The sequence below is a fragment of the Elephantulus edwardii genome, unplaced genomic scaffold, assembly GCF_000299155.1.
Source record: "Elephantulus edwardii isolate Elephantulus edwardi_28Jun2011 unplaced genomic scaffold, EleEdw1.0 scaffold00111, whole genome shotgun sequence".
NCBI lineage: Eukaryota > Metazoa > Chordata > Mammalia > Macroscelidea > Macroscelididae > Elephantulus > Elephantulus edwardii.
In genome coordinates this window covers 10,938,790-10,962,875 of record NW_006399861.1, presented here as the reverse complement: position 1 = coordinate 10,962,875, position 24,086 = coordinate 10,938,790, and the positions used below count along the sequence as shown (strand labels likewise).

Sequence of the window (24,086 nt, the reverse complement as noted above, 5' to 3'; positions counted from 1 at the left end):
CTGATGAATCACCAAAGCTGAGGAAAAGGTCCTAACTGTTGTCATATTTTTAATCTTCTGTTCTCCTGTTTGCAGGGTGTTTGCCCAGATCCCACAGTTATGTGGGAAGGCAGCAGAACACAGGCACCATTCCCGGGAAAGACATCCCACAGTCCCCTCACCCAACCTTCCAGAACATGCTCAATATTACTACTGAGCACATTCCAACACAAAATTTCCAGAACAATGACTCAGAGGCTAACAGGAAAAGTAGGGTAAAGCACTTGCTTCCCTCTCCCTACATGGTATCAGCCTGAAACCATATGGAGGACAGGAACTTCTTACTTTGTGAGCAGACTTGGTCTCTAAAGGGAGATGACCAGAGGCTCAGGGCCACTGGCTATGAGTCTATGAGCCCTGGTGTGTGTGTGTGTGTGTGTGTGTGTGTGTTGCATGTCAGTGATGGCTTGAGAGCACAAATCCTCACTTTTGTTCTCTTGACCAGTGGGATGAACAGATGGGGAGCAGATGGTAAGGGGCCTCTACAGAGAGGCCTGTAGCCTATCTGCCCTTGTCTTCTGGGCAGCTGTGCTCAGGCCAGACAGAGCCATGCCCTAGAACTCCAGGTGCTGTGTATACATTTCTTCTTCCACTGACGCCAGGGCCAAGTTCCACTTTTCAGTACAACTAGAGATCCTGGGCTCTCTCACTTGACGGCTTCACTGAGCAAGATCCGTAAGAGACGACTTTGTCAGGGCTGACTGTCCCCTAAACTCTGCCACTATCTCAGCATAAAAAGCGAGATTCCAAAGTGGTGGAATAGTTTCTGCATCCAGAAGCTCTGCCTGTGTTTGCTGGATGACTGAATGAGGTCACACTGCCACTGAGTTGGGGATGATGACAGTTGACAAAGCCAAGCCCAGTCAAAACTCCAGAAAGGTGGAAAGGATGAGCCCTCCGCAGTGGCCTCAGGCTTTCCGTCTTGGGGTTCGCAGTCACCTCAGAGGTGTCTGGCTAGGGTGTCTCCTCTTTGTTTAGTGGAGATGTAGTGGCTGAGAGATCTCAGAGGCGCAGATCCCCACCCCTGGATTCTCCTCTAGGCTTCCCCCACACCCGTCTCGCTGTTCTCATCCAGGCCAACTCGCCCCGCCGCCCAGTCCCTCCCCTCCCCCCTCCCCCTCGTTCCGGAAAGCCAGAGGCGCTAGGGGGACGCTGGTCTGCGGCTGGGGCGCGCGCCTGGGAGACTGGTCCAGGGCTGGGGCGCTCTCGGGGAGGCTGGTCTGTGGCTGCAGGCACCCCAGGAGGCGGGGTTGGAGCCGCAGGGTGCGGGATGGCTACGGGGTTCACGGCCCGCCTGCTCGGCTGCGTGGTGGCACTGCTGCTGCTGTGTCCCGGCGCACGCGTGCATACCGTACTTACCGACGGCGAAATTGAAGAGTTTCTCGTGGGCTTTCTGTCGGAGCCACAGCAGAAGCCCGGGCAGGAGGACAAACAGCCGCCCATCCAGGACACGCGTGATGTTCTGGCGCGAGGCAGGGAGGCACGGCCCGAGGCGGCAGCCAAGGGTAAGAGGAAGGCTGGGGGTGGTCCAGGGCTTTCTGTACTTCGGTGAGAAGCTCTCGGAGGGCTCAGCAGGGTGGAACACCAGCCCGAGAGCTGTCCAGATTTGCACTGACCTCTGCTGAGCCCGATGCGCTGCGGAAGTTGGGGTCGGAAAGGTGTGTGCGGGCCTGGATCGTCCACTCTATGGTCAGAGCCACTTGTGCGTACTGAGTAGGCAGGTCTCCCTTGGCGGAGCCGGCTGCACAGGCTGTCCAACGCCCCCAGAGGGACTGGCCTTGTGCCTAGAGGGGTGTAAAGGGACTGCCTACTCCCCATTCCCGCGTGTTGGTGGTACGTCGCAGCAGTTTTTCTTCTAACAGAACCGCGCAGGCCCTCCCAGGGACCCTCTACCCTGGGTTTAGTTGGGGGCTTCAAGGGTTTGTAGACATCACCCCTGCCACTCAAGCGCCCAATGGAAGTGAGTCCTGGTTCATTACAAAGATTAAAGGAAGTGATGCATCACAGAAGCATTTAACTCAAGGCCTCTTACATAATCAGTTTTCAATAGATCTTTCTTGTTTGTTGGAATCCGAGGAGGGTAGCAAAAGTAAGATTATGTCTCCTTCCCAGAAGACACCCTCCCCCATCCCCCTAGCTCTAGATCTTTCTGGCTCCTCTTCAAGGGCGAGTTCATAGTGCCTTGGACTGCCCTGCTGGTCCTGCACTCTTGGCTGTATTTGCTGTTTATGCTCAAGATCTTGGGAGCGTTACCACTGGGCTCTGCTTGAGACCAGGGCAGCAGAGATGGCAGGTCCCAGGACCCCCTCCTACTGCACCTTTGTCTTCTGTGAGACCCCAAGACCCCTGTTTACCGACCCACACCTTTTGCTTCTTGCCTTGAGAGAAACTCCTCTTCTGGGATTTTAGGCTCACTCAGTGACCTGTTCTATTGAAGTTGTTCTTGTCCTTAAAGTGTCCTGGGTTTATGACCCTTCCAGAGCTAGTGAGGAATGAGCCTACCTCCCCACTAGGCCATGTCCTCAGGGCTTCATGGCTGGTCCTCTGTAGCCTCTCCACCACCAACTGGGTACAGTGAAAAGTGGGTTTTGAAGGTTCCCTGCTGAGGTTCTGGTGGCCCTTGAGAACTGACTGTCCAGTGTTCTGTCTGCAGAATGGCCATGATTTTGTGACGACAGCCCTAGGTGCAGCCAGGAAGCTCAGGTTCAGATATCTGTGCAAATTGCCTCAGCCTCAGTTCTTGGTCTCTCTGAAGAACTGATGAGAACCACTATATCCACTGTTGGGTCACTGAGGGGCTTTCTGTTCATTCAACTTTTATTGGAATCTCCCACAGTGCCTTTGGAAAAAGCAGAAGACAAAGGAAGGAAAGGGAAGAAGGACAAAAGTGTCAAACCAACCAAGCTACCCTTAAATGGGTCCCCCAGACCACCCAAAAAGCACAAGAAGAAGCCACCCAGGAAGCCCAAGGAGAAGCCACCAAAGGCCACCAAGAAGCCCAAGGAGAAGCCTCCCAGGGCCACCAAGAAGCCCAAGGAGAAACCACCCAAGGCCACTAAGAGGCCCATAGCTGGGAAGAAGTTCACTGCCCCAGCCCCCTTCGAGAACTTGGAGTGGCCACCGACCCTGCCATCCAATCTTGGCTCTACAGAGCTTCCCCAGGAGGGAGGTGCGTATCAGGCTCTTACAGAGCAGGACTCTGGCTTCTGACCTACTGCAGGGATGTGATGAGTCCCTGGGCTTCCTGTAGACCCCCAGGACCCCACTGAGTAGGCTCCAGAGCCTTGCTTCGACAAACCTGACAATCTAATTGGAAAGCTCTTGTTAGGGCAAAGTCCCGTGCTGGCTCAGGAGAGGGTTTGGGGGCACTGTGGGTGAGATTTATGCTTTACTTCCCTGTGACCTTTGTCCCCTGACCACCTAGAGCCATCTCACTCATGTGTCCCTGGAGCCTAAGGCCACAAGGCTCCCTTCCAGCAGGTGGAACACAACAGCTAAGGCATCAAAGCCCACCTTTGCTCTGCAATCTCACTGTCAGGGAAGGCCTGCCCACCTGCTCTGGGGGCTTCTGTGTTGCAGGTGGGACCTTGCCAACCCCCTGGCGGGGTCCAGGAAGAAAGGAGCACCAACCAGGTAAATGGCAGCAGCTGCCTTGGCCTCAGCATGGGTGACTAAGTGCCAGAGCTCTGGCACTGCCAAGTTCTGCAGAACTCTGTTGTTGTTATGTGCCGTCAAGTTGCCTACGACTCATAGCGACCCTATGTACAACAGCCCTAAACTCCGCTCTGTCCTGTGCCAATCGTACCGTCTCTGACACTCCCATCCCAATTACCCAGTCACTGAATCAATCCACCTCATAGAGGGCCTTCCTCTCCTGCGCTGTCCCTCCACCCTCCCAAGCATGATGTCCCTCTCCAAGGACCGGTCTCTCCTCACAACATGTCCAAAGTATGTTAGACGGAGCCTCAGAATCCTTGCCTCCAAGGAGCCACCTGCTTTAACCCTTTCCAGGACAAATCTGTTTGTTTTCCTAGCAGTCCATGGTATTCTCAATACTCTTCTCCAACACCACAGCTCAAAGGCATCAATTCTCCTTCTATCCTCCTTGGTCATTGTCCAACTCTCTGATGCATAACAAGTGACTGGGAAGACCAAAGCCTGTATCAGACGCACCTTAGTCTCCAGAGAGACACCACTGCTCTTCAGTACTTTGGAGAGGTCCCTAACAGCAGACTTTCCCATTGCAATGCACCTTTTAATTTCCTGGCTGCTGGTGCCAAGACTGTTGACTATGGAGCCAAGCAAACTAAAGCTGTGTACAATCTCAATCTCTTCACCATCCATCCTGATGCTGCCAATTGGTCCAGTGGTGAGAATCTTTGTCTTCTTGACACTGAGCCTCAATCCATATTGTAGGCTGCAGTCCTTGACACTCTGCAGCAGGCGCTTCAGGTCCTCTTCAGTTTCAGCAAGCAGGGTTGTGTCATCCATGTAACGCAGGTTGTTGATAAATCGTCCACCAATCTTGACCTCACATTTCTCCTCATAGAGCCCAGCCTCCCGCATAATCTGTTCTGCATATAGGTTGAAAAGGTATGGAGATAGGATGCATCCCTGGCATACGCCCTTCCCAATTTTGAACCATGCAGTGTTCCCTTGCTCTGTTCTGATGACTGCCTCCTGGTCCAAGTATAAGTTTCGCATTAGAACGATCAAGTGTTCTGGGATTCCCATTCTTCTCAGAGTCAGCCATAGTTTGTTATGATCTACACAGTCAAATGCCTTTGCATAGTCAATGAAACACAGACAGACATTGCTCTGGTATTCCCTGCTTTCAGCCAAGATCCATCTAACATCAGCTACAATATCTCTAGTACCACGACCCTTTCTAAACCCAGCCTGGACTTCTGGTAGTTCTCTGTTGATGTGCTGTTCCAGTCGTTTTTGGATAATCTTCAGTAAAATCTTCCTTGCCTGTGAAATCAGTGAGATTGTTCTGTAGTTTCCACATTCGGTTGGGTCACCTTTCTTTGGGATAGGAACAAATATAGATCTCTTCCAGTCAGTTGGCCAAGTGGTCGTTCTCCAGATTTCTTGGTACAACTTGGTGAGCACGTCCAGGGCAGCATCTGTTAACTGAAATATGTCAATTGGTATACCATCTATTCCTGGAGCCTTTTTTTTTTTTGTGTTTTTCTTCGCAGCCTGCTGTTCTTCTTTCATCACCATAGGCTCTTGCTCATATGTTGTTTCATGAAATTCTTCTGTCTCTTCCAATTCCTTTCGATACAGTGACTCAGTATACTCCTTCCATCTTCTTTTAATACTTCCTGGATCATTTAACATTCTGCCGCAAGCATCCTTGATTATAGCAACTCGAGGTTTGAATTTGTTCTTCATTTCCTTGAGCTGCAGAACTCTAGACATATAAAATCTTTAGAGTCTAGGCACACCAATACTGTTTAGTCAATGTTAGCATTAAAGTACTTGTCATTAGAACCGTGGTTGCCCAGGTTCCTGGGTGGGCTAAGTGGGGGTGGGGAGTGATGGACCACCATGCATCCTCAGGACGGCAGCTGTGAGCCTTTTCCCTTTAGAGCCAGAGGAGGAGCTGCCCACTCTGGACTACAATGACCAGCTAGAGCGAGAGGACTATGAGGACTGTGAGTAGAATGCCACCACCTGGGGGGCCCAGTTTGTGTCTCATTCAGGACCACTGGAGGCCCTCTGGCCCTGGGTATGTGTGGCTTCCTTCAGCACCCTTTCTCCTCAGTTGAGTACATCCAGCGCCAGAAGAAGCCCAGACTTCCCCCAAGCAGGAGGAGGCCCGAGAGGCCTGGCCCTGAAGAAACACCTGTGCCCCCTCGCCTGGTGGTTGAGGGCCCAGAAAGGGCTGGTAGGACAGCAGCATCCTCCCTGGGTCCCTGGTGGCAAGGCGGGTGACCACAAGGGAGGCAGGTGAGGAAGTGGGTAGGGGGTCTCAGGCTTGGTGTCAACACTGTCCCGTGTAACCACAGAGCAGCCTCTGCAGCCCTCACCACCCTTGCCCGGCTCCGACTATGGCGATGGCTACACAATTCCTGACTATGATGATAGTAAGTGTCTTAGACTTGGCTGCTACTCTGAGGCCACCTACATGGGCCTGGCAGACTCCTGAAGCCAAAGGCCAGGCCGTCCTATCTGTCTATGGAAGCTTCTGCCCCAGCATGTCTTTCAGCTGCTGACCCCAATCCTCTTCCCCTCAGGCTGACCCTTCCTTGGATCTTGCCTCCACCCCTAGCCCAACCGTACACTTGGCAGTGCCCCAGGCTTGCAGGAAAATCCTCCCTTCCGACACATTGCCCTGTGGGTGTTGAGTCCTTCTGCTCCCTCAGATACCCCTATCCTTCTGTTACCTGTCCCTTCCCAGGACCCCAGCCCTCACTTAATTCTCATCACCTCCCCTGCCCTATGTTGCCCAGAGTGGCCAGATCCATACCCACCCATTTCCAGGGAAATCCTCACACTTTTGGTGGTCAGTCCTGGCAGGAGGTCTAATGGCCACTTACTTGCATGTCCATGCTTGCCAGTTCTGATCCTTGCTTCCCTGAGCCCAACAACCAAGGTGAGCCCAGTGCCAGAGGTGGAGGTTAGGAAGTAGGAATCCAGGGCTGATAGTGATTAGCTGTCCTTTCGCTTCACAGTGGATTACTACTTCCGGCATCCTCAGCCTCTGAAGCCAGATGCTGAGGTGGACACAGATGAAGAGGAGACATTGAGTGAGTGGTTCCCTGTCTCTTACTCTCCACATGCCTCATTAGACCCACAGCTGGTTTGACAGGCCCTTCCCATTTTTATCTTCAGAGAAACCTAAAAAGGACAGCAACAGCCCCAAGGAGGAGACAGACAAGTGGGCTGTGGAGAAGGGTACGGATCACAAAGGTAGGGATGAGGTGGGGCTGACACGCTCTTAGATGTCATGTGGAGTCTATGGTATCACCACTCCATTTGCTGCCTTACAGGACCCTGGAAAAGCAAAGAGGAGGAGTGGGCTTCAGTGGAGAAAATCAGTGAGTGATTTATCCTGAGTGGGGTGTTGGGAGCCAGTGACCCAGCGGAGGCCAGTGTCCTTTGGCCCAGGTCCAGGTTCCCTGCACCACAGAACCTTCACCTGTTCCCAATGCCTGGGGTGGCCTTGTGTGTGCAAGCACCTTGTCACAAGAAAGATGCTGGGCACACAGGACAGGGCAAAGACAACACCTTCAGTGCCACGTCATGTCCTCTGGGGTTGGCCTCCCAGAAATTTCATGTAAGCCTCACATCCCTTCCAAGCTGGGCACTGCTAACCTATTCTGGAGATAATTGGAAACAGCTCCTAACCCAGATGTCAGTCATATCTAGAGCATGGCATCAGGGGGCTGGTCACATGACTCACTGGTCCAAGGAGCACTGTTCAGCTGATCCTTCTTCCTCTCCCTTTCCCATACTTCCAGGTGTGGGCAGAGGTGGTATGGGTGTGGGTCTATGGGCCCCACGGCTCCTGGATTCTGGGTATGGTGGAGGGAGGGATGGGCTCAGTGGGCCTGCATCCTAAGTACCATGTCCCTAGAATGCCCTCCCATTGGAATGGAGTCTCACCGCATTGAGGACAACCAGATCCGTGCCTCCTCCATGCTGCGGCATGGCCTGGGGGCCCAGCGCGGCCGGCTCAATATGCAGGTGGGCATCCTAGAGGCCTCTGCCAACATAGGCCAGGGCTTCCTTGGCCCCAGCTTAGCACATACACCCCTTACAGGCAGGACCCAATGAAGAGGACTATTACGATGGGGCATGGTGTGCTGAGGATGACGCTCGGACACAGTGGATTGAGGTGGACACCAGAAGGATCACAAGGTTCACTGGTGTGATCATCCAAGGCCGTGATTCCAGCATCCAGTAAGTTGCCAGGATGGGGGATGGGAGTGTCCCATTGCACTGGGCCCAACCAAGAGAGGTACCTGGGACAAATCAGGCTCTGCTTTTACACCCCCACTCCCCAGCTGTCAAATGGAACCATTTCCAGATGTGCAAACAGATCAGAGGGGGCAAGTGGTGCACCTAGCTTTCAGGACAGCCAATCCACACAGGAGACCCTTCCAGAGAGGGTGAGGGCTCTGGGGCTTGAGTAAAGAATGGCTGTGCTTGCTCTGACTGGCGTGTGCACACTTCCCACAGTGACGACTTTGTGACTACTTTCTTTGTGGGATTCAGCAATGACAGCCAGGCATGGACGATGTACAGCAATGGTTATGAAGAAATGGTGAGCATCTCCTGAGTGTAGCTCTTCCTGGGCTATTTGGATAACTGGGCGCTACTTTCTGAGGCCTTACCTGTCCCCAGATCTTCCACGGGAATGTGGACAAGGATACGCCGGTGCTCAGTGAGTTTCCAGAGCCAGTGGTGGCTCGATTCATCAGAGTCTATCCACTCACCTGGAACGGCAGCCTCTGCATGCGCTTGGAGGTGCTGGGTTGTCCCCTGGCCTGTAAGTGCCTGAGATGGGGCCAGGGTGAGGGTGGACAGAGGCTGGCAGGCAAGGCTGCTGGCTGCTCAGAGGCCACTTGCTTCTCTGCAGCTGTCTATAGCTACTATGCACAGAATGAAGTGGTGGCCACAGACAACTTGGACTTCCGCCATCATAGCTACAAGGACATGCGCCAGGTGGGGAAGATAATTTTTCCAAGCTTGGGGTGTGGTCTTTGGGGGAGGCACTTACGGCTTTTGACGTGGTGGCAGGGTACACTCAGTTATGTGGCTTGTTGGTCCCAAGAGGAAAATTGTCAGTCCCTTACCTGGGGGCTGAGGAGTTGGGTCAAGACTTCCAGTGTGCTTTCCACCTGGTGCCAGCACCTGGGGCCATGGTCACCTTCCCAGAGGAACAGATAAGGAGAGGTGGTGAGCTCTGCCTCTTGGCATACCCCCTTAGCTGATGAAGGTGGTCAATGAGGAGTGCCCAACCATCACCCGAACCTACAGCCTTGGCAAGAGCTCACGGGGCCTGAAGATCTATGCCATGGAGGTCTCGGACAACCCCGGGGAGCATGAACTGGGTAAGCAGGAGGCTCTGGGGAGCCCCAGAGGCTGGCTGACATGCTGCCTCCTTCACATGCTTACCCTCCTGCTTCTGCGGCACTGAGCCATGTTTCTGGACCCATACCCCATGCCACTTTCCTGGGACTATCACTCTAGGTGGTGGGTACTGAGACTGCTCTTCCCCATGTCCACCTTCTCAGTACCACCACTCTGGGTGGCAGGTGCTAGCTGAAACTCTGCTCTCCCCTAACTCAATCCTCCTGACCACTACTCCTGGTGGCAGATACTGAAGCCCTGCTCAACCCCCACGTCCATTTTCCTGGGACCACCATTCTGGGTGGCATGCGCTGAGACTCTGCTCTCCCTCATGTCTATGCTCCTGGGACCATGACTCCAGGTGGGAGGTGCTGAGATCCTGCTCATCCCCCATGTCTATTTTCCTTGGACCTCTACTCCAGGTGGTGGATGCTAAGACTGCTTTCCCCCCATCCACGTCTCAAGACCACTACTATGGGTGATGGGTCCTGAGACTGTCGCATGAGTCGCATGTCCACCCTCCTGGGACCACCACTCTGGGTGGTGGGTGCTCAGAGGCCCTGTTCTTCCAGGGGAGCCCGAGTTCCGCTACACAGCTGGCATCCATGGCAATGAGGTACTGGGCCGGGAGCTGCTGCTGCTGCTGATGCAGTACCTATGTCAGGAGTACCGGGACGGGAACCCCCGAGTCCGCAGCCTGGTGCATGATACGCGTATCCACCTAGTCCCCTCGCTGAACCCTGATGGTTATGAAGTGGCCGCACAGATGGTGAGCACGGTAGCCAGGGAGGTGGATGTCTCGGGGTAGCAGGCCCTAACTGGCTCTTTCCCACAGGGCTCAGAATTTGGGAATTGGGCTCTGGGGCTCTGGACTGAGGAAGGCTTTGACATCTTTGAGGATTTTCCTGACCTCAACTCTGTGCTTTGGAGTGCTGAAGAGAAGAAATGGGTCCCCTACCGGGTCCCCAACAACAACCTGCCCATTCCTGAGCGGTACCTCTCCCCAGATGCCACGGTGAGACTCCAGCAGGATCCTGGCCATGTTCAATATCCAGGAAGCTAGTGGGTGGCTGAACTCGACACTGGAGTTCAGAAGGGTGTAGTTGCCTGCCATATGTCCATCACAAAGGAACATGGAGGCAGGTGCTTGCTGATCCAGATTCACAGCTCTGGCCTCATCTCCTTACTGGTGGCCCCCAGGTATCTACGGAGGTCCGAGCCATTATTGCCTGGATGGAGAAGAACCCCTTTGTTTTGGGGGCAAACCTGAATGGGGGCGAACGACTTGTTTCCTACCCTTATGACATGGCTCGCACGCCAAATCAGGAGCAGCTGCTGGCTGCAGCCATGGCTGCTGCCCGGGGCGAAGATGAAGACGAGGCATCCGAGGCCCAGGAGACCCCAGACCACGCCATCTTCCGCTGGCTGGCTATCTCTTTTGCATCCACTCACCTCACGATGACTGAGCCCTACAGGGGAGGGTGCCAGGCACAGGACTACACCAGTGGCAGGGGAATCGTCAATGGGGCCAAGTGGAACCCCCGATCGGGGAGTGAGTGGACCCAAGGGATATGGGGGGAGGCAGACTGCAGAAGGGGTGGTTAACTGGTGTCTGTCCCTGTCACAGCTATCAATGACTTCAGTTACCTGCACACCAACTGCCTGGAGCTCTCCATCTATCTGGGCTGTGATAAGTTCCCACACGAGAGCGAGCTTCCCCGGGAGTGGGAGAACAACAAGGAAGCCCTGCTCACCTTCATGGAACAGGTAGTGATGGTGGTGAAAGGAGGCAGAGGCCTGGGGGTCCCAAGTAGGGTTCCCATCCGCATGAGTGTCGTCACCTGCCTCCCACTCTGCAGGTTCACCGAGGCATTAAAGGGGTGGTGACAGACCAACAGGGACTCCCCATTGCCAATGCTACCATCTCCGTGAGTGGCATCAACCATGGTGTGAAGACAGGTACATGGCAGACACACCTCACACCCCTTCCCTAACAGCCCCTCTTGTCTGCCACCTGATCGGTAGAAGAGGAGCCTGGGCTGTTGGAGAGTGGGTAGAGGATGCTGACTAGGGGGGATCCTGGGATCAGGGGCTGCTAAGGAGTACTGGGCAGCACCTCAGTTCTTCTTCCACAGCACACGGGGGGGATTACTGGCGCATCCTGAACCCTGGCGAGTACCGTGTGACAGCCCATGCAGAGGGCTACACGCCAAGTGCCAAGACCTGCAACGTGGACTATGATATCGGGGCCACTCAGTGCAACTTTGTGCTTTCCCGCTCCAACTGGAAGCGCATCCGCGAGATCATGGCCATGAATAGGAACCGGCCCATGACTCCACGCCAGCGGCTTTTGCAGCGCCGTCGCCTGCAGTACCACCTGAGAATGCGTGAGCAGATGCGTCTCCGGCGCCTCAACACCACGGCAGGCCCACCACCTTCACCTAGCCCATCCTCCACGCCAACCCCCAGCTCGACTCTGGAGCCTTGGAACCCCCCAGCCTTGACCACTGCCAGCTGGGAGGACCTGGAAACAGAGACCTACACAGAGGTGGTGACAGAATTCGAGACAGCAGACTTCACACTCGAGGAAGAGCTGACCACGGGCTCAAAGCTTTCCCTTACAACAGCTGAGAGCTATACTGTGAACTTTGGGGACTTCTGAGGGGGTGCAGCAGTGCTGCTGGAATTGGCCAGCTCATCAACACAGAGGCCCAGATTGGTGTGGACCTGGCAAGGAACACCCAACCTCATTAATGAGCAAGAACATGATGAATTAAGAATCTGCACAGGTGGCACACCTCCAGGTCCTAGGCCAGACTAGATGCTGAGGTTCCTGTGGAGTGGTCTTAGGGGTGATAAAGCCTACAGTAGACTCAGCCTCCTAGCCTGGCCCTTCCATTAAAATACACTCCCACAGCACACAGTTCCCTCTCACCCTTAACCAGATTACGGAGGGAAGGGATGGGTGGCTTCTGGGAGGGCAGGGTGCGGTGCTCACATTCATGTTGTTTCCCTATGAGTCCCCTTCATCAATGAAAGCATGCCCACTTCACATGTTCCAAGTCAGCCCAGGAGCCTTAGGTGTGGGAAATTACATCTAAGATTTATTTACAAAGTGAAGGCAAGTGCAGCCCCAGCCTGTGGTCAGGGTTGCCCTGTGGGTTAGGGACCCAGGCCTAGTCCTCCCAGGACCTCATCCTCTGCTCCAAAACTTGAAAAGTGAATGGGCTGGCAGACCATGCTGCGTAGGTTCACCAGGCAGGCAGTCTGTGTGGCACTGAAGTCTGGGACAGATACAAGGAGCACGGTCTGGTTCTCAGGGCCTGAAAGGAAGTCAGATGGGAACTCCCCTTAGTTCTGGGTATGTCTGGAAGTGTCCAGGGACCCTTGTTAGAGCACACAGTGGACCAGACATGGGAAGAGTTGGGACTAGCCCAAGACTGAGCACAGCTGAGAGTGGTTCCACCCTGTTTCAGACATCCTGCCAGTCACCTGAGTGCTGCAGAAATCAAAGAGCTGTCTGAGAGCACATGCAGCCTCCACATTCCAGGCTGGGAGGGAACCACAGCGCTGGACTCATAGGGCATTTACCTTGGATGACTCTTGAGCCGAAGCTGGAAGTGTTGCCACAGAAGTAGATGTGAGGACATTCAGGAAAGATGAAGGGGTCTGTTTTGTAAAAGGGGTAGCAGCCTATAGGAGAAAAACGGGTGGGGATGGAGTGTGTGTACCAGAGTGGTTACTAAGCCTCTGTCAGTCAGGGTGGGCACTGAACACAAGGCTCTGCCATGGACAGAATGAAGATTCTATAGTAGCTTCTAGGAGTAGCAAGCTTCTGATCATCTCCGTAGTTCCCAGCCAAGATTCATCACACCAGTTCAGAGTCGGGAAGCCTCTGAAAACTAGGGTCTCCTGTCTCCTTCCCCTGAGCCTACCTGGTGGTGGTGGGGTGTGTGTGTGTGGGGTACATCTCATTACCTAGTGTGTCGGGGGCTGTGGGGCTGACATGACGGATCCTCAGGGTCCACTCCAGGATTTCCAGGTGATCCTCCATACTGCTGTATCTGAAGATGTCACTTACGTTCTGTCCAGAAGTCCCCAGGAATCTGCAAAGCCAGGCACTTCAGCAGGACAGTCGCCACTGAGGACCCAGATATCCCTGGGAGCCCCAAACCAATCTTGAGATTAAAAAGGTGGATTCCTACTCACCTGCCACTTCAACCCACCACCATTCCTCATGGTCCCACTGGGGGTTCAGATGATGCTGCTACAGTACCTGACTCCATCGATGGTGGCCTGGTAGGGGTTGGTGACAAGCTGGAGTGTGGAGTAGGCAGTGGCTAGAGGGAACATGCAGGGATGCAGGGGCTGCTGAGGCAGCGTGTAGTTGGTGGGGTCAAATTCTCCAGGCATCACATCCACAGGCACTGAGGCCTGTGGGCCAGAGAACAGAGCAGTGCATCTTTGTCATGTTTGATGACTGCGTCTTATTCCCTGCCCACCTCACAACCGACCTCTTGTCTCCACTCTAGGCTCATATTGTCACCAAGGCAGGTTCAGACTGACCACTGCCACGTCCTCACCTTCCTTCCCTAGCCCAGCAGTGCTTACGCTCAGCTGCAGGAGAATCTCATCCAACATCTTGATGGCCTCCACACTGGCTGCCTGGGTTTTCTTTGTGAGGTACTTTGCCTGCAGGAGCAGCATAAGAGCACACTAGCCCAAGCACTGTGCATCCTGCCATCCCTCAGGGCCTCCAAGCCTGCACCTCCCCAGAGCCCTGCCACTCAATGTCTTTTCCAGGCCTGGCTCAGGGTAGGATGTGTACCTTATTGATGGAATCTCTGCTCTGAGTGTTCTGGCTGAGAAGGTTACCAGCCAGGATGACTCGGGAAATGTGGGCAGCACTGCACTGCTCCCCTTCATCCCCAAGCTGTCCTGTCACCATGTCCACCAGCAGCTGGGTGCCCAAAAGGCTTTCACCACCTCCACCACCAAGACCCAGACCGGACACCAGTAGCACAAACCTGCAGGAAAAGCTGGGTAAGGGGTGCAAAAGGAGGCTGCCTCTAGACTGGGATGGAAGCCCCCAAAGAGCTAGACTGTCAGGAAACAGGATGGGGAACCCTTGGACTGTGGAAGGAGGCAGCAAACACCAACAGTATCTCCATTCTGGATCCTCACCTGTCTGTGTGTAGGGAGGCCAGTGGCTTCTGAGGAGCAAGGTCAGCGAAGCAATGGTCCTGCACCACAAACTTCCCATCATCTTTCCCAGAACCAAACACAGCCAGGACAGTGCCTGTGGAGAAATGTGTCAGAGCCTGAGGGCAGGTCAGAGGACCCAGGCCTTCTACCAGGTACCCAGATGGCAAGCCTAGTCAGCCCTTCTGCCATTCTGGTGAAGTCACCAGTTAGAATACCATGGCCACATTCTACTGAGTCTGCACCTAGGCTTTCTGCCTGGATCCAGCGGCTGCTCTAGTAAGCCTGAGAACTCATCAGACACTGACTTGACATTGATTTGAGAGGTGCCCCAACATGTTTTGGCTTGCTCTTACCTGTAACCAGCTTTGCTACGTCTATGGCACCTTCCAGTTTAATTCGCTGCAGTTCATCTTCTAAGATAAGCTCGTCATTTGGGTGGATGTATTTGCTCCGTGGAGGCTGAGGGAGGAGGTTGTGCTGGAATGTGGAGGGAGAGAGGTCTTGGGCCAGGGCACAGGAGGCTGGGCAGTGTGAATGTAGAGGCACTATAAACAGCCTCCTGAGGACCCACATTTTCTAAACCTCATCTACAGAGCCAAGGACACATCGGGGCCAAAAAGGACATTCTCTAGGGAGGTGAGTCTCTGCTCTCCCAACACCACAGGCTTCAAGCCTTACCTCCTCACTGACTTCCCGCAGGATGGAGGGCTGAAGTTGCATGGCTTTGAAGAGAGTCCCCACCACACAGCACTCCTCGCCAGGCTGCAGCTCACACAACTTCCTCACTTGGATTCCAATGCCTGGGACAATGACAAAGCCTTAGGGAGCATCTCACCTCTGCCCTGATGGCAGCCCAAAAGTGACATAAGAGACATTCAGAATAAAAAACTTCACATCCTCAGTAATTCTTATAGAGCCAATGGACCCTGCCTTGAGATGAGGGTAAAATTCTTGTTAGAAAAATTCTGAGATCCTTAGGAAGCATGGTAAGAGGTACAATCAGAACATTTTACAGAAAGGTACACAAGAATGTAGCTGAAGGGAGGCACAGTGCAGTAGTGGAATGGATGACAAGATTATTGTATGAAAATTGAGTGTGGTATGCAGTGAGGAGTGACAGAACATGAAATGTAGGAATGTGTACAGAGAGGTGGGTTGAGGAGTGTGGGGTGGAGGAGTGGTGTGGACGAGTACATTGTGGAGGAAATGTGGTATAGAGGAATATGTCGTGAACAAATATGTTATAGAGGAGTGTAGTTGGAGGAGTGTGTGGTAGAAGAAGGTGGTGTAGATGAGTGCTGGAGAGAAGTATGCTAGTATGGTAGAGAAGCATGGATGGAGGAGTGGTGTGTAGGACTGTGTGAACAGAAGTGTATGGTGGAGGTCATGAATAAGAGTGGGTTGTGGATGAGTGCTTGTACAGGAGTATGTGGTGGAGGGACATGCACTGGAGTGTGTGGCTGAGGGTGCATGTGCAGGTATGAGTGGTGGAATCTAGGTCATGGTTAGCACATGTCCAAGAGTGAATTGTGAAGGAATGTGGTATATAGGAATGGGACTGGTGGGATTCATGCTTAGCAGCTATAATGTGGTATAGTCTTGTGTATAGGAATGGAGGATAAAGAACTTGGGTAATAAGAGAAGGTGAGGATGATGAGCATGATCAGTTGAGTAGGAGTTGCAGGTGAACTATCATGCCATGTAAAATTTGTTGGGATTTTTTGGTGTAAAATGTGAAGAGTGTGGAAGGCTACAGAGTGTAGGAGGTGTCAGAGGAGTCAGTCTGCAGGCCTCCAAGGGCAGGAAGAGCATGGTGTGTAGGAACAAGAAACCATCAATGTTTGCTCACTTGAGAGCTGAAGAAGCAAACATTCTCGAAGGCCTCCAAACCCTAGAGCAAAAACTGTAGGTGGAAATGTGTCCAGGATAGTCCTAGACTCTCAGGTTGATATAATGAAGTTCATTTCAGAGATGTCTACACAGAGAAGTAGAGGGGGAAAGGTGGTAAGGAGCTGCAAGTGGTTCAAACCACCAGTTGCTCTGCAGGAGAAAGATGGCAATCAACTCCTGCATGATTTACAGCCTCTGAAAACCTGCTGTAGGGCCAGCTATGGGTAGGCTCCAGCTCCATGCTCAACAACAACAAGGCAGGCCCTAACATCGAAGAGAAATGACAAACCCCTAATTATCAAGCTACTACCAATCTTGGGCCCTAACAGCAAGACCACATTCAGCCCCGTCTTGTGTTGGGCTGTAATAAGTACCAACATATCAAAGTGGACAAAAGGCAAAGCTGTGCCCCTCAACGAGCTTATTCCAGACAGGAGAAAGGTAAGATAGCAAACAGTCAATGAGTAATTAGCTGCTGCAATAATGCCATAAGTAAATGGGAAGTGAGCACTTATCAGTAAGTTTTAAGAGCTTTCTTGAAGGATGGGACAATCTAAGATCCTAGGATGAGAACTAGCTCTGGGAGGGGAAAAAGGGGAACAGGTAGAGAGGAAAGTCAATTACATCAATGACAAGGGAAGGAAATGCTGTGTTCTGGGCAGGTTGGGTATCATGGAGGGATGCTAGGGTGAGGAGAAAGTGACAGGTCACAACCTATGGATACAAGACATGCTGTACTGCCACCTCCCTGCTTTTAAGTCTCTTAGGGAAAGCCCTACTCTTTATGGAACTCACAGGTCTCCTGACTATACCCAGTCCCAAGTCTTGTCCTCAGAATCTATTTGCAGAACTAAATAGCTATTTGCTGCCACTAGATTTTGGGTAATCTGTTAAGCATCATTTCTGGAAGATAAAGTTGGCACCAGAAAGGAGTACTGACAGGAAAGTTCCAAAATGGGGCACTGGGGAAAGTTGTGCTACCTTAAAGAAGCAAGAGAGAGCACATCTAGTCTTTCTGGACCATAGACTCCTGTGTGAGATGGACCAAGACCAAAACGCGGCAGCAGCAGGGGTGATGGAGAACCAGAGACCAGTCTAACAGAGCTGAACTAGAGCCAGAGCCAACTGTGTTTGCCTAAACTTACTGGCAGCAGAGTGGGGGATGACTTCCATAATTGTAGTATTAAAGGAGGTTTGTAACACTAGTCGAGTGCAGCAAGACAAAGCACAGCAGCACTGGTGATGTAGTGCACAGTGGTGCAGCTGCAGCACTGCTAACCAAAAGATGAGGTTACCAAATCTACTAGCAGCTCCTTTGGAAAAAAACAGGGAATCTTCTCCAATGCAACTCCTAGCCTCAGAAATCTAACGGAGGGTCAGCTAAGAGCTGGCTCTGACTCGATGGCACCAATTTTTCCAGTGGCTGTTTCGAAAAACACCTGGCATTGGGACTAAGCAGAAGTGGCCACTGGAAGGACTTGAAGAAAACATCCCCAAGGACTTAAAGGAGAGCAAGGAAAATGCACTAGGCGTGAAGGAGAGACTAATTAGGTAGAGGTGGAAAGTGTAGTAAAGTAGAAAACAGAAAATATCCCAAATTAGGTGGAATGAGGATGGTGCAGCATCACTTTTTCTACTGCCTGTAATAAAATAAGAATCTGATCCTCTTGGTGTGAAAGGAGCTGAGCATCAAGCCCAGCAGTGGAAATAACAAAAATGAATCAGGCATGGTTCCAACCTACAAAAATTATTATTAAATACAGAGTAAGTACTACAAGAGACCTACATAAATGGAAAAACTATCATGCTCATAGACAGGAGGACTAAAAGATGACATTATATAAGTAGAATGCAATCTAGATCTAGATTCCATCATCATTTTTGAAAGTGATGGAAAAAATGATCAACTACATAGGAAAGGAAAGAAATAAAAATAAGGAAAGTGCTATAGAATAAGAAAAACTAGGAGATATTCCTGATCTCAAAACTTGCTACTACACAGCCACAGATCCATACACCTTGGCACTTGTACTGGCACTGGGACAGAGGCAAAGACCAATGGAATAACCTGGGGAGTAGAAACAGTATCCATCCATCAGCTGTCAAGACAAAGCTCTCTGACAAAGAGATGAAATCCATTTAGTGAAGAAAAAACAGCTTATTTAACAGATGATACTGGCAAAACTGGCTAGCTATTTGCAGAAAATGTAAAAAGATCCCTACTCAAGATGGAATAAGGATGACCTTGGCATAAAATGTAAAACTAAAAAGAGAAAACTGGGGCAAATTTAAAGACTGTCATCTACTGCATAAATAGGCAAATAAATATAATAAAAAAAATACATTCCAAAGACTATCAACTTGACATATGGCAATGCCCAAAAGCTGGTCCTTATGTCCATCAAAAGACTGCTACAAAAGAGTAAAAAGAACCTACAGACAGGGACAGCTTTTTAGCAATGATGCATCTGATAAGGACTTATCCCTAATATTTATAGAAAACTCTAGCACCTCACCAAGAAGTAGACAAATAGCTCAATTACAAAATGGGCAGAGAACATGAAAAATTTCACCATTCATCTGAACACAAACATATGAAGAAATGTTCACAATCATTAGTCGCTGTTAAGTGCTGTGTAACCCAACCCTATGAACGGCAACCCTATGAACACTGGCTCCGAGCCCTACACCACTTGGTGCCATCATGACCATCTCTGACAAGTATACTTGTGAGTCATTAGAAATGTTACTAAAACTAAGCTATCAGGCCATTGCAATAAGAACTTGTTGTCATATACTGTCAAGTTGGAAAAGACTCATTGCCACCCTCCAATGGGTTTCAGAGACAGTAAATTTCACTGCATCCTGTGGAGCAGCTAGCTGACTGATGCAAACCACTTGCTTTTGGGTTGACAGTGCAACTCCTTAACACTAGGACACCAAAGATCCCTCTAATAACAACAGCAATGTCCAATAAGACACAAAACAAGAAATGCTGCTATGGGTGTAGAGAGATTGCCACTCTCTTACACTTCTGGTGAGGATGTAAAATGCTTCAACCGCTATGGAAGGCAGTTTGGCACTTCCTTACAAAGTAGAGAACAGAAACACTACTTGGTTCAAGAATCGCACTCACTCTCATTGGTACAGCTGATCTTCCATTGAGTTTCTGAGGCTGCAAATCACAAGGGAGGAAACTGTTCAGCTTTCTCCTAAACTGGTGGGTTCAAACTGCCTGAGAGGAGTGGAATTTCCTACAAAACTGGCCTCGTTCCCTAGCAATCCCACGACTAAGCAGAAAAAAATGACTTGTCCCACACACCCACATTTAATGACAAAGAGTTGGAAACAACCCAAGTGGTCATCAACAGGTGAATGGCTACATATAATATAAATGATATCGAGTGAAATAAGTCAGCCCCAAAAGGTTAATTATGGCATAAGACCATTATTATAACAAGTAAGGAAAAGTTTATATACAGAATCATTCTTGGATGACTATCCCAGATGGGAATGGAAGGAAAGAAGAGTAAAAATAATAGGTAAATTAGGCCAAAAGGAAATGCAGTATATTATTATAAACTGATAGACTATAATTAATTATATTAACCAGTGGTAATTAATATTATAAAGTAGAATTGCCTATGAATGAGTGAATGAAAAAATCATTTATTAGCTTTCATTCAAAGAAAATAAAGTTTAAAAGAATTAGTAGGAAGAAATTTGAAATTATATGGAAAGATAAATTGTTAAATGTGATTCAGTATAACTATGAACAATAGCTCTAAATCCTGCCAATCTTACTGACTCTGACTCCATTACTCCAGTTACTGTGTCAATCCATCTCATCCAGGGTCTTCCTCTCCTGTGCTGTCCCTCCACCCTTCCAAGTATGATGTCCAGTCCCTTCTGGCCATGTGCCCAAAGCTTGTGAAATGGAGCTCCAAAATCCTTACCTCCAAGGGGAAACTTGGTGTTACTCTCTCTAATACAGACCTGTTTGCTCTCTTGGTGATCCACAATATGTCCAATACTGTTCTCTAGCATCACAACTCAAAGGCATAGATTCTTTTTCTGTCATCATTAGTCAGTGTACCTCTCTGATGCATAGCAAGTAATTGTGAAGACCACGGCCTGGATCAGGCACACCTTAATCCTAGAGTGACATCATTACTCTTTAGCACTTTGGAGAGGTCCCTGACAGGAGACTTCCCCAATGCAATTTATCTTTTGATTTCCTGATTACTGCTTCCAAGAGTGTAAAGCCAAGTAAGAGGCAACTGTTAATAACCTCGACCTCTTCTCCATTTATCATGAGGCTGCCAACTGGCCCAGTGGTGAAAATCTTTGTCTTCTTGATGCTGAGTTTCAATCCATATTGCAGACTACATACAGTACTTAAGCCTCGGCAGCAAATGCTTTCAGCAAGCAAGGTGGTATCATCTGCGTAACACAAGTTGACCAGTCTTCCTCCAATTCTGATGCCACATTCCTCCTAATCAAGTCCAGCCTCCTGAATGATCTGTTTCACATACAGATTGAAAAGATATGGAGACAAGATGCATCCTTGATGCACTCCTTTCCCAAAGACTTGCTTTGACGACTGCTTCCTAGCTTTCACATGAGCATAAACAAGAGTTCTGGAATTCCCATTCCTCTCAAGGTTAGCCACAAATTGTTGTGTTCCACACAGTCAAATGCCTTTGCACAGTCAGAGAGACAGACATTCCTCTGGTACTCTTTGCTTTTGGCTAAAATCCACATGGCTTTGGCGATATCTCTAGTGCCATGACCTCTTCTAAACCCAGCTTCCACTTATGGTAGTTCTCTGTTGATGTACTGAGTCATTTCTGGATAATCTTCAGCAGGATTTTGCCCGAGTGTGGTATTATTCGATAATTTCTACACTGTCATATCACCTTATTTTTAGAATGGAAATAAATATGGATCTCTTCCAGTCAGTTAGCCAGGTTTTTTGGCACAACTTGGTGAGTACATCCAGGGCAGCATCTGTTTGTTGAAATATGTGAACTGGTATTCCATCAGGTGCGAGGGCCTTGTTTTTTGCCAACTCCTTCAGAGCAGCTTGATCTTCCTCCTTAACCACTGCTTCTTGGGCATATGCTGTTTCATAAAATTGTTTTCAGTCAATTCTTTTTGGTACACTAACCATGTATTCCTTCCATCTTCTTCAAATGCTTCCTGGATCATTCAATATTCTGCCACAGCATCCTTAAGTACTGAAACTTGAGGCTTGAATATGTTCTTTAATCCCTTCAGCTTAAGAAATGCCAAGTTTGGCACTTATGATTTTCTAACTCCAGCTCTTTGCATACTTCATTGTAATACTTTGCTTTGTCTTCCCAAACTGCCCTTTGAAATCTAGTGTTCAGCTCCTTAACTTTATTTCTTCCTTTTGCTTTGCTTTGGCTTCTCAGCATTCTAGTGAATATTCATTCAATCTCTTCTAACATTCATCTTGGTCTTTTTTTCTTCCTTTGTCTTTGTAATGACATTCTTCATGGATACAGATATCCTTCCCAGCTCATCTACTCTTCTCTTATTAGTTAGTATTCAAGGCCTCAAACCTGATCCTGAGATAGTTTTGAAATTTAGGTGGGATACTCATGGTTAAATTTTGGTTCCTGTTAATCTTCTTTAGCTTTAGTTTGAACTTGCCTATGAGTAGTTGATAGTCTGTTCCACAATCAGCACCTGAAGCAGTTTTCATAGCTGACATTGAGCTTCCCCAACGATTCCATAGATGTAACTGATCTGGTTCCTGTGCATACCATCAAGTGAAATCCATATGTACAGTCACTGTTTCTTATAAAAGGTATTTGCAATGAATAACTCACTGATTGTACAAAATTCTATCTTTCTCTCTCGAGCCTCATTTGTCACCAAGTCTGTATTTTCTGACTACTGATCTGTCTTCCCTGTTTCCAACATCTGCATTCTTTTGTTGTGTACCAAAGAATAAGAAACCCATATAGCTGACTCTCCAGTTGGTTTTCAGAGGGGATTAATAGAATGGAAGAAGACTGCCCATCCTTCTCCTATGGAGAGGCTAATAGCCTTGAACCTGATGTCTTCTGGATTGCAGTGCAGTTTCTTGCCAATAGGCCACCAGAGATCCCTTCTGCATTCTAGTCACTCATTATGGTTGGATCTTACATCAATTTCTAACTGCGAAAGTTGGTAGAAATCATCTATATCCTTATCTTTGGCTCTGGTCATTGGTGCATATATTGTAATGATAATGGTATTCACTGGACTTTGTACGGCTATCATTCTGTCGCTCACATAATATTTCAAGATAGATCTAAAAATGATCTTTTTAGTGACTCCTTTTTTCTTCACTTTTTCCTCTCTGGTGTACTAGATCATATGAATGTCTGACTGAAAATGTTCCATGCAGATCCATCTCATTTCACCTAGTATGTCAATATTTATGTGTTCCATTGCTCTCTGAACAATGTCCAGTTTTTCTACATTCAGGCATCTCACACTCTACATTCCAATCATTAGTGTCTGCTTACAACTGTTCCTCCTCACTTGTGTTAAGTATCTCTTTATTTCATGTTGTTGTTATGGGCCATCAAGATGCCTATGCCCTATCCTGAGACAGTCTCACTGTCTCCAACAAACCTATTTCATTACTCCAGTTACTGTGTCAATCCATCTCTTCTGGACTCTTCCACTCCTGCCCTGTCCCTCTAAGCATGATGTCCCTCTCCAGGGACTGGCCCTTCCTAGACACATGTGAGATGAAGCTTTAAAATCCTTGCTTCTAAGGATAAACTTTGCTTCACCCTTTCCAGGATAAACCTGTTTGTTCTGTTGGCAGTCCACATTATGTTCAACACTTATCTCCAGCACCACAACTCAAAGGCATAAAGTCCTTTACCTCTAGTCATTGTTCTGTTTTCTGATGCACAGCAAGTAACTGCAAAGATTATGGCCTGAATCAGGTGCCACCTTAGCCTCCAGTCTGACATCATTGCTCATGTGAAAATAAAACCTAAAATGAGTAGCATTTTGTTAGCAGGGCAACAAGCTATACCACTAGAACTTGTTGTTATATGCTGTCCAGTTAGAACCAACTCATACCTGATACTTCAGACTGAGCTCTTGCTTTGCCAACTGCTAAAGAAATCACTAAGGAAGAACTCACTCAGCCAGAGGGAAGAACTCTGCCGCCAGGCGGGGCTCCACCGCCAGACGTGCCGGGAAGAGCAACAGTCAGCCACCCACCATGGAACCCCAGAGGAGCGAAGACTACCCGCCACTGTGCAAGCCCCGTGCAGCCCGCACCTGTGTGACCCCCAACACAAAGGGTGCTGCTGCATAAACCCCCAGCAGCGCACAAGCCCGGCCCCCACCTCTTGGTGATAGTGTCCAAGCCCTGTGCTCCTTTGTCCCCCTAGTCCCTTGCTTTCCTCCCCTTCCCCTGCCCCACTTGCAGCTCCAAAAACACGCACCTCAGCCCCCACCATAGCCCTGTGACCTCAGGGCACCACCGCGGATCCCCCAGCCATCACCTGGAGCTATCAGTCGAGCTGTTGTGGAACTAACCTGGCAGGAGAAAGGCCGGTAGGATCTTGGCTGTGTTTACTGGGGCATTGCTGATTACCTGGGAGAGAACCTAAGGGCATGCCCACTGGTGGGGAATTTGGCCGGGCTCTCCTGGGCTACACCAACTGCCCAAAATGAGCCAGCCAGCTGGCTTCTGTGAACTCTGCAGATCAGCCAGAGGCTAGTGGGTTGGTGGGAATTTGACCTTGACTTTTCGGATCCTGTCGGATCCAGGACCCTGCTGGAGCAGGGGCTGTTATATGAGGGCACCTACATAAGTGCCACTA

General features: G+C 49.9%; 2 protein-coding genes across 2 annotated transcripts in view; one reads left to right on the top strand and one right to left on the bottom strand.

Moving 5' to 3' along the window:
* Positions 1–1,309: 1,309 nt before the first annotated feature.
* Positions 1,310–11,788, top strand: AEBP1 (AE binding protein 1). Its single transcript, XM_006892173.1, has 21 exons — positions 1,310–1,544; positions 2,876–3,208; positions 3,619–3,672; positions 5,637–5,702; positions 5,813–5,935; positions 6,057–6,134; positions 6,723–6,797; positions 6,883–6,960; positions 7,041–7,088; positions 7,628–7,737; positions 7,814–7,953; positions 8,233–8,317; positions 8,398–8,542; positions 8,633–8,718; positions 8,984–9,107; positions 9,699–9,895; positions 9,962–10,141; positions 10,327–10,678; positions 10,754–10,893; positions 10,986–11,085; positions 11,262–11,788. The coding sequence occupies exons 1-21, from the start codon at positions 1,310–1,312 to the stop codon at positions 11,786–11,788; spliced, it is 3,276 nt and encodes a 1,091-aa protein (XP_006892235.1).
* Positions 11,789–12,288: 500 nt separating this feature from the next.
* The window catches only part of POLD2 (polymerase (DNA directed), delta 2, accessory subunit), a 21,217-nt gene continuing 9,419 nt past the window's right edge, over positions 12,289–24,086 (bottom strand). The window contains exons 2-10 of the mRNA XM_006892155.1: positions 15,010–15,131; positions 14,685–14,808; positions 14,311–14,425; positions 13,955–14,153; positions 13,738–13,818; positions 13,403–13,560; positions 13,105–13,232; positions 12,718–12,819; positions 12,289–12,449 (exon numbers count right to left, since the gene is read on the bottom strand). Coding sequence (XP_006892217.1) covers positions 12,289–12,449; positions 12,718–12,819; positions 13,105–13,232; positions 13,403–13,560; positions 13,738–13,818; positions 13,955–14,153; positions 14,311–14,425; positions 14,685–14,808; positions 15,010–15,131 — 1,190 coding nt within the window. The remainder of the gene's footprint in view (positions 12,450–12,717; positions 12,820–13,104; positions 13,233–13,402; positions 13,561–13,737; positions 13,819–13,954; positions 14,154–14,310; positions 14,426–14,684; positions 14,809–15,009; positions 15,132–24,086) is intronic.

Excerpts from the sequence above, each read along its gene's own strand:
- AEBP1 (XM_006892173.1), top strand. The coding sequence starts at position 1,310 with ATGGCTACGGGGTTCACGGCCCGCCTGCTCGGCTGCGTGGTGGCACTG. Across the intron at positions 7,954-8,232 it reads GGCCGTGATTCCAGCATCCA|TGACGACTTTGTGACTACTT; the intron begins GTAAGTTGCCAG and ends CACTTCCCACAG. Across the intron at positions 9,108-9,698 it reads CCCCGGGGAGCATGAACTGG|GGGAGCCCGAGTTCCGCTAC; the intron begins GTAAGCAGGAGG and ends CTGTTCTTCCAG.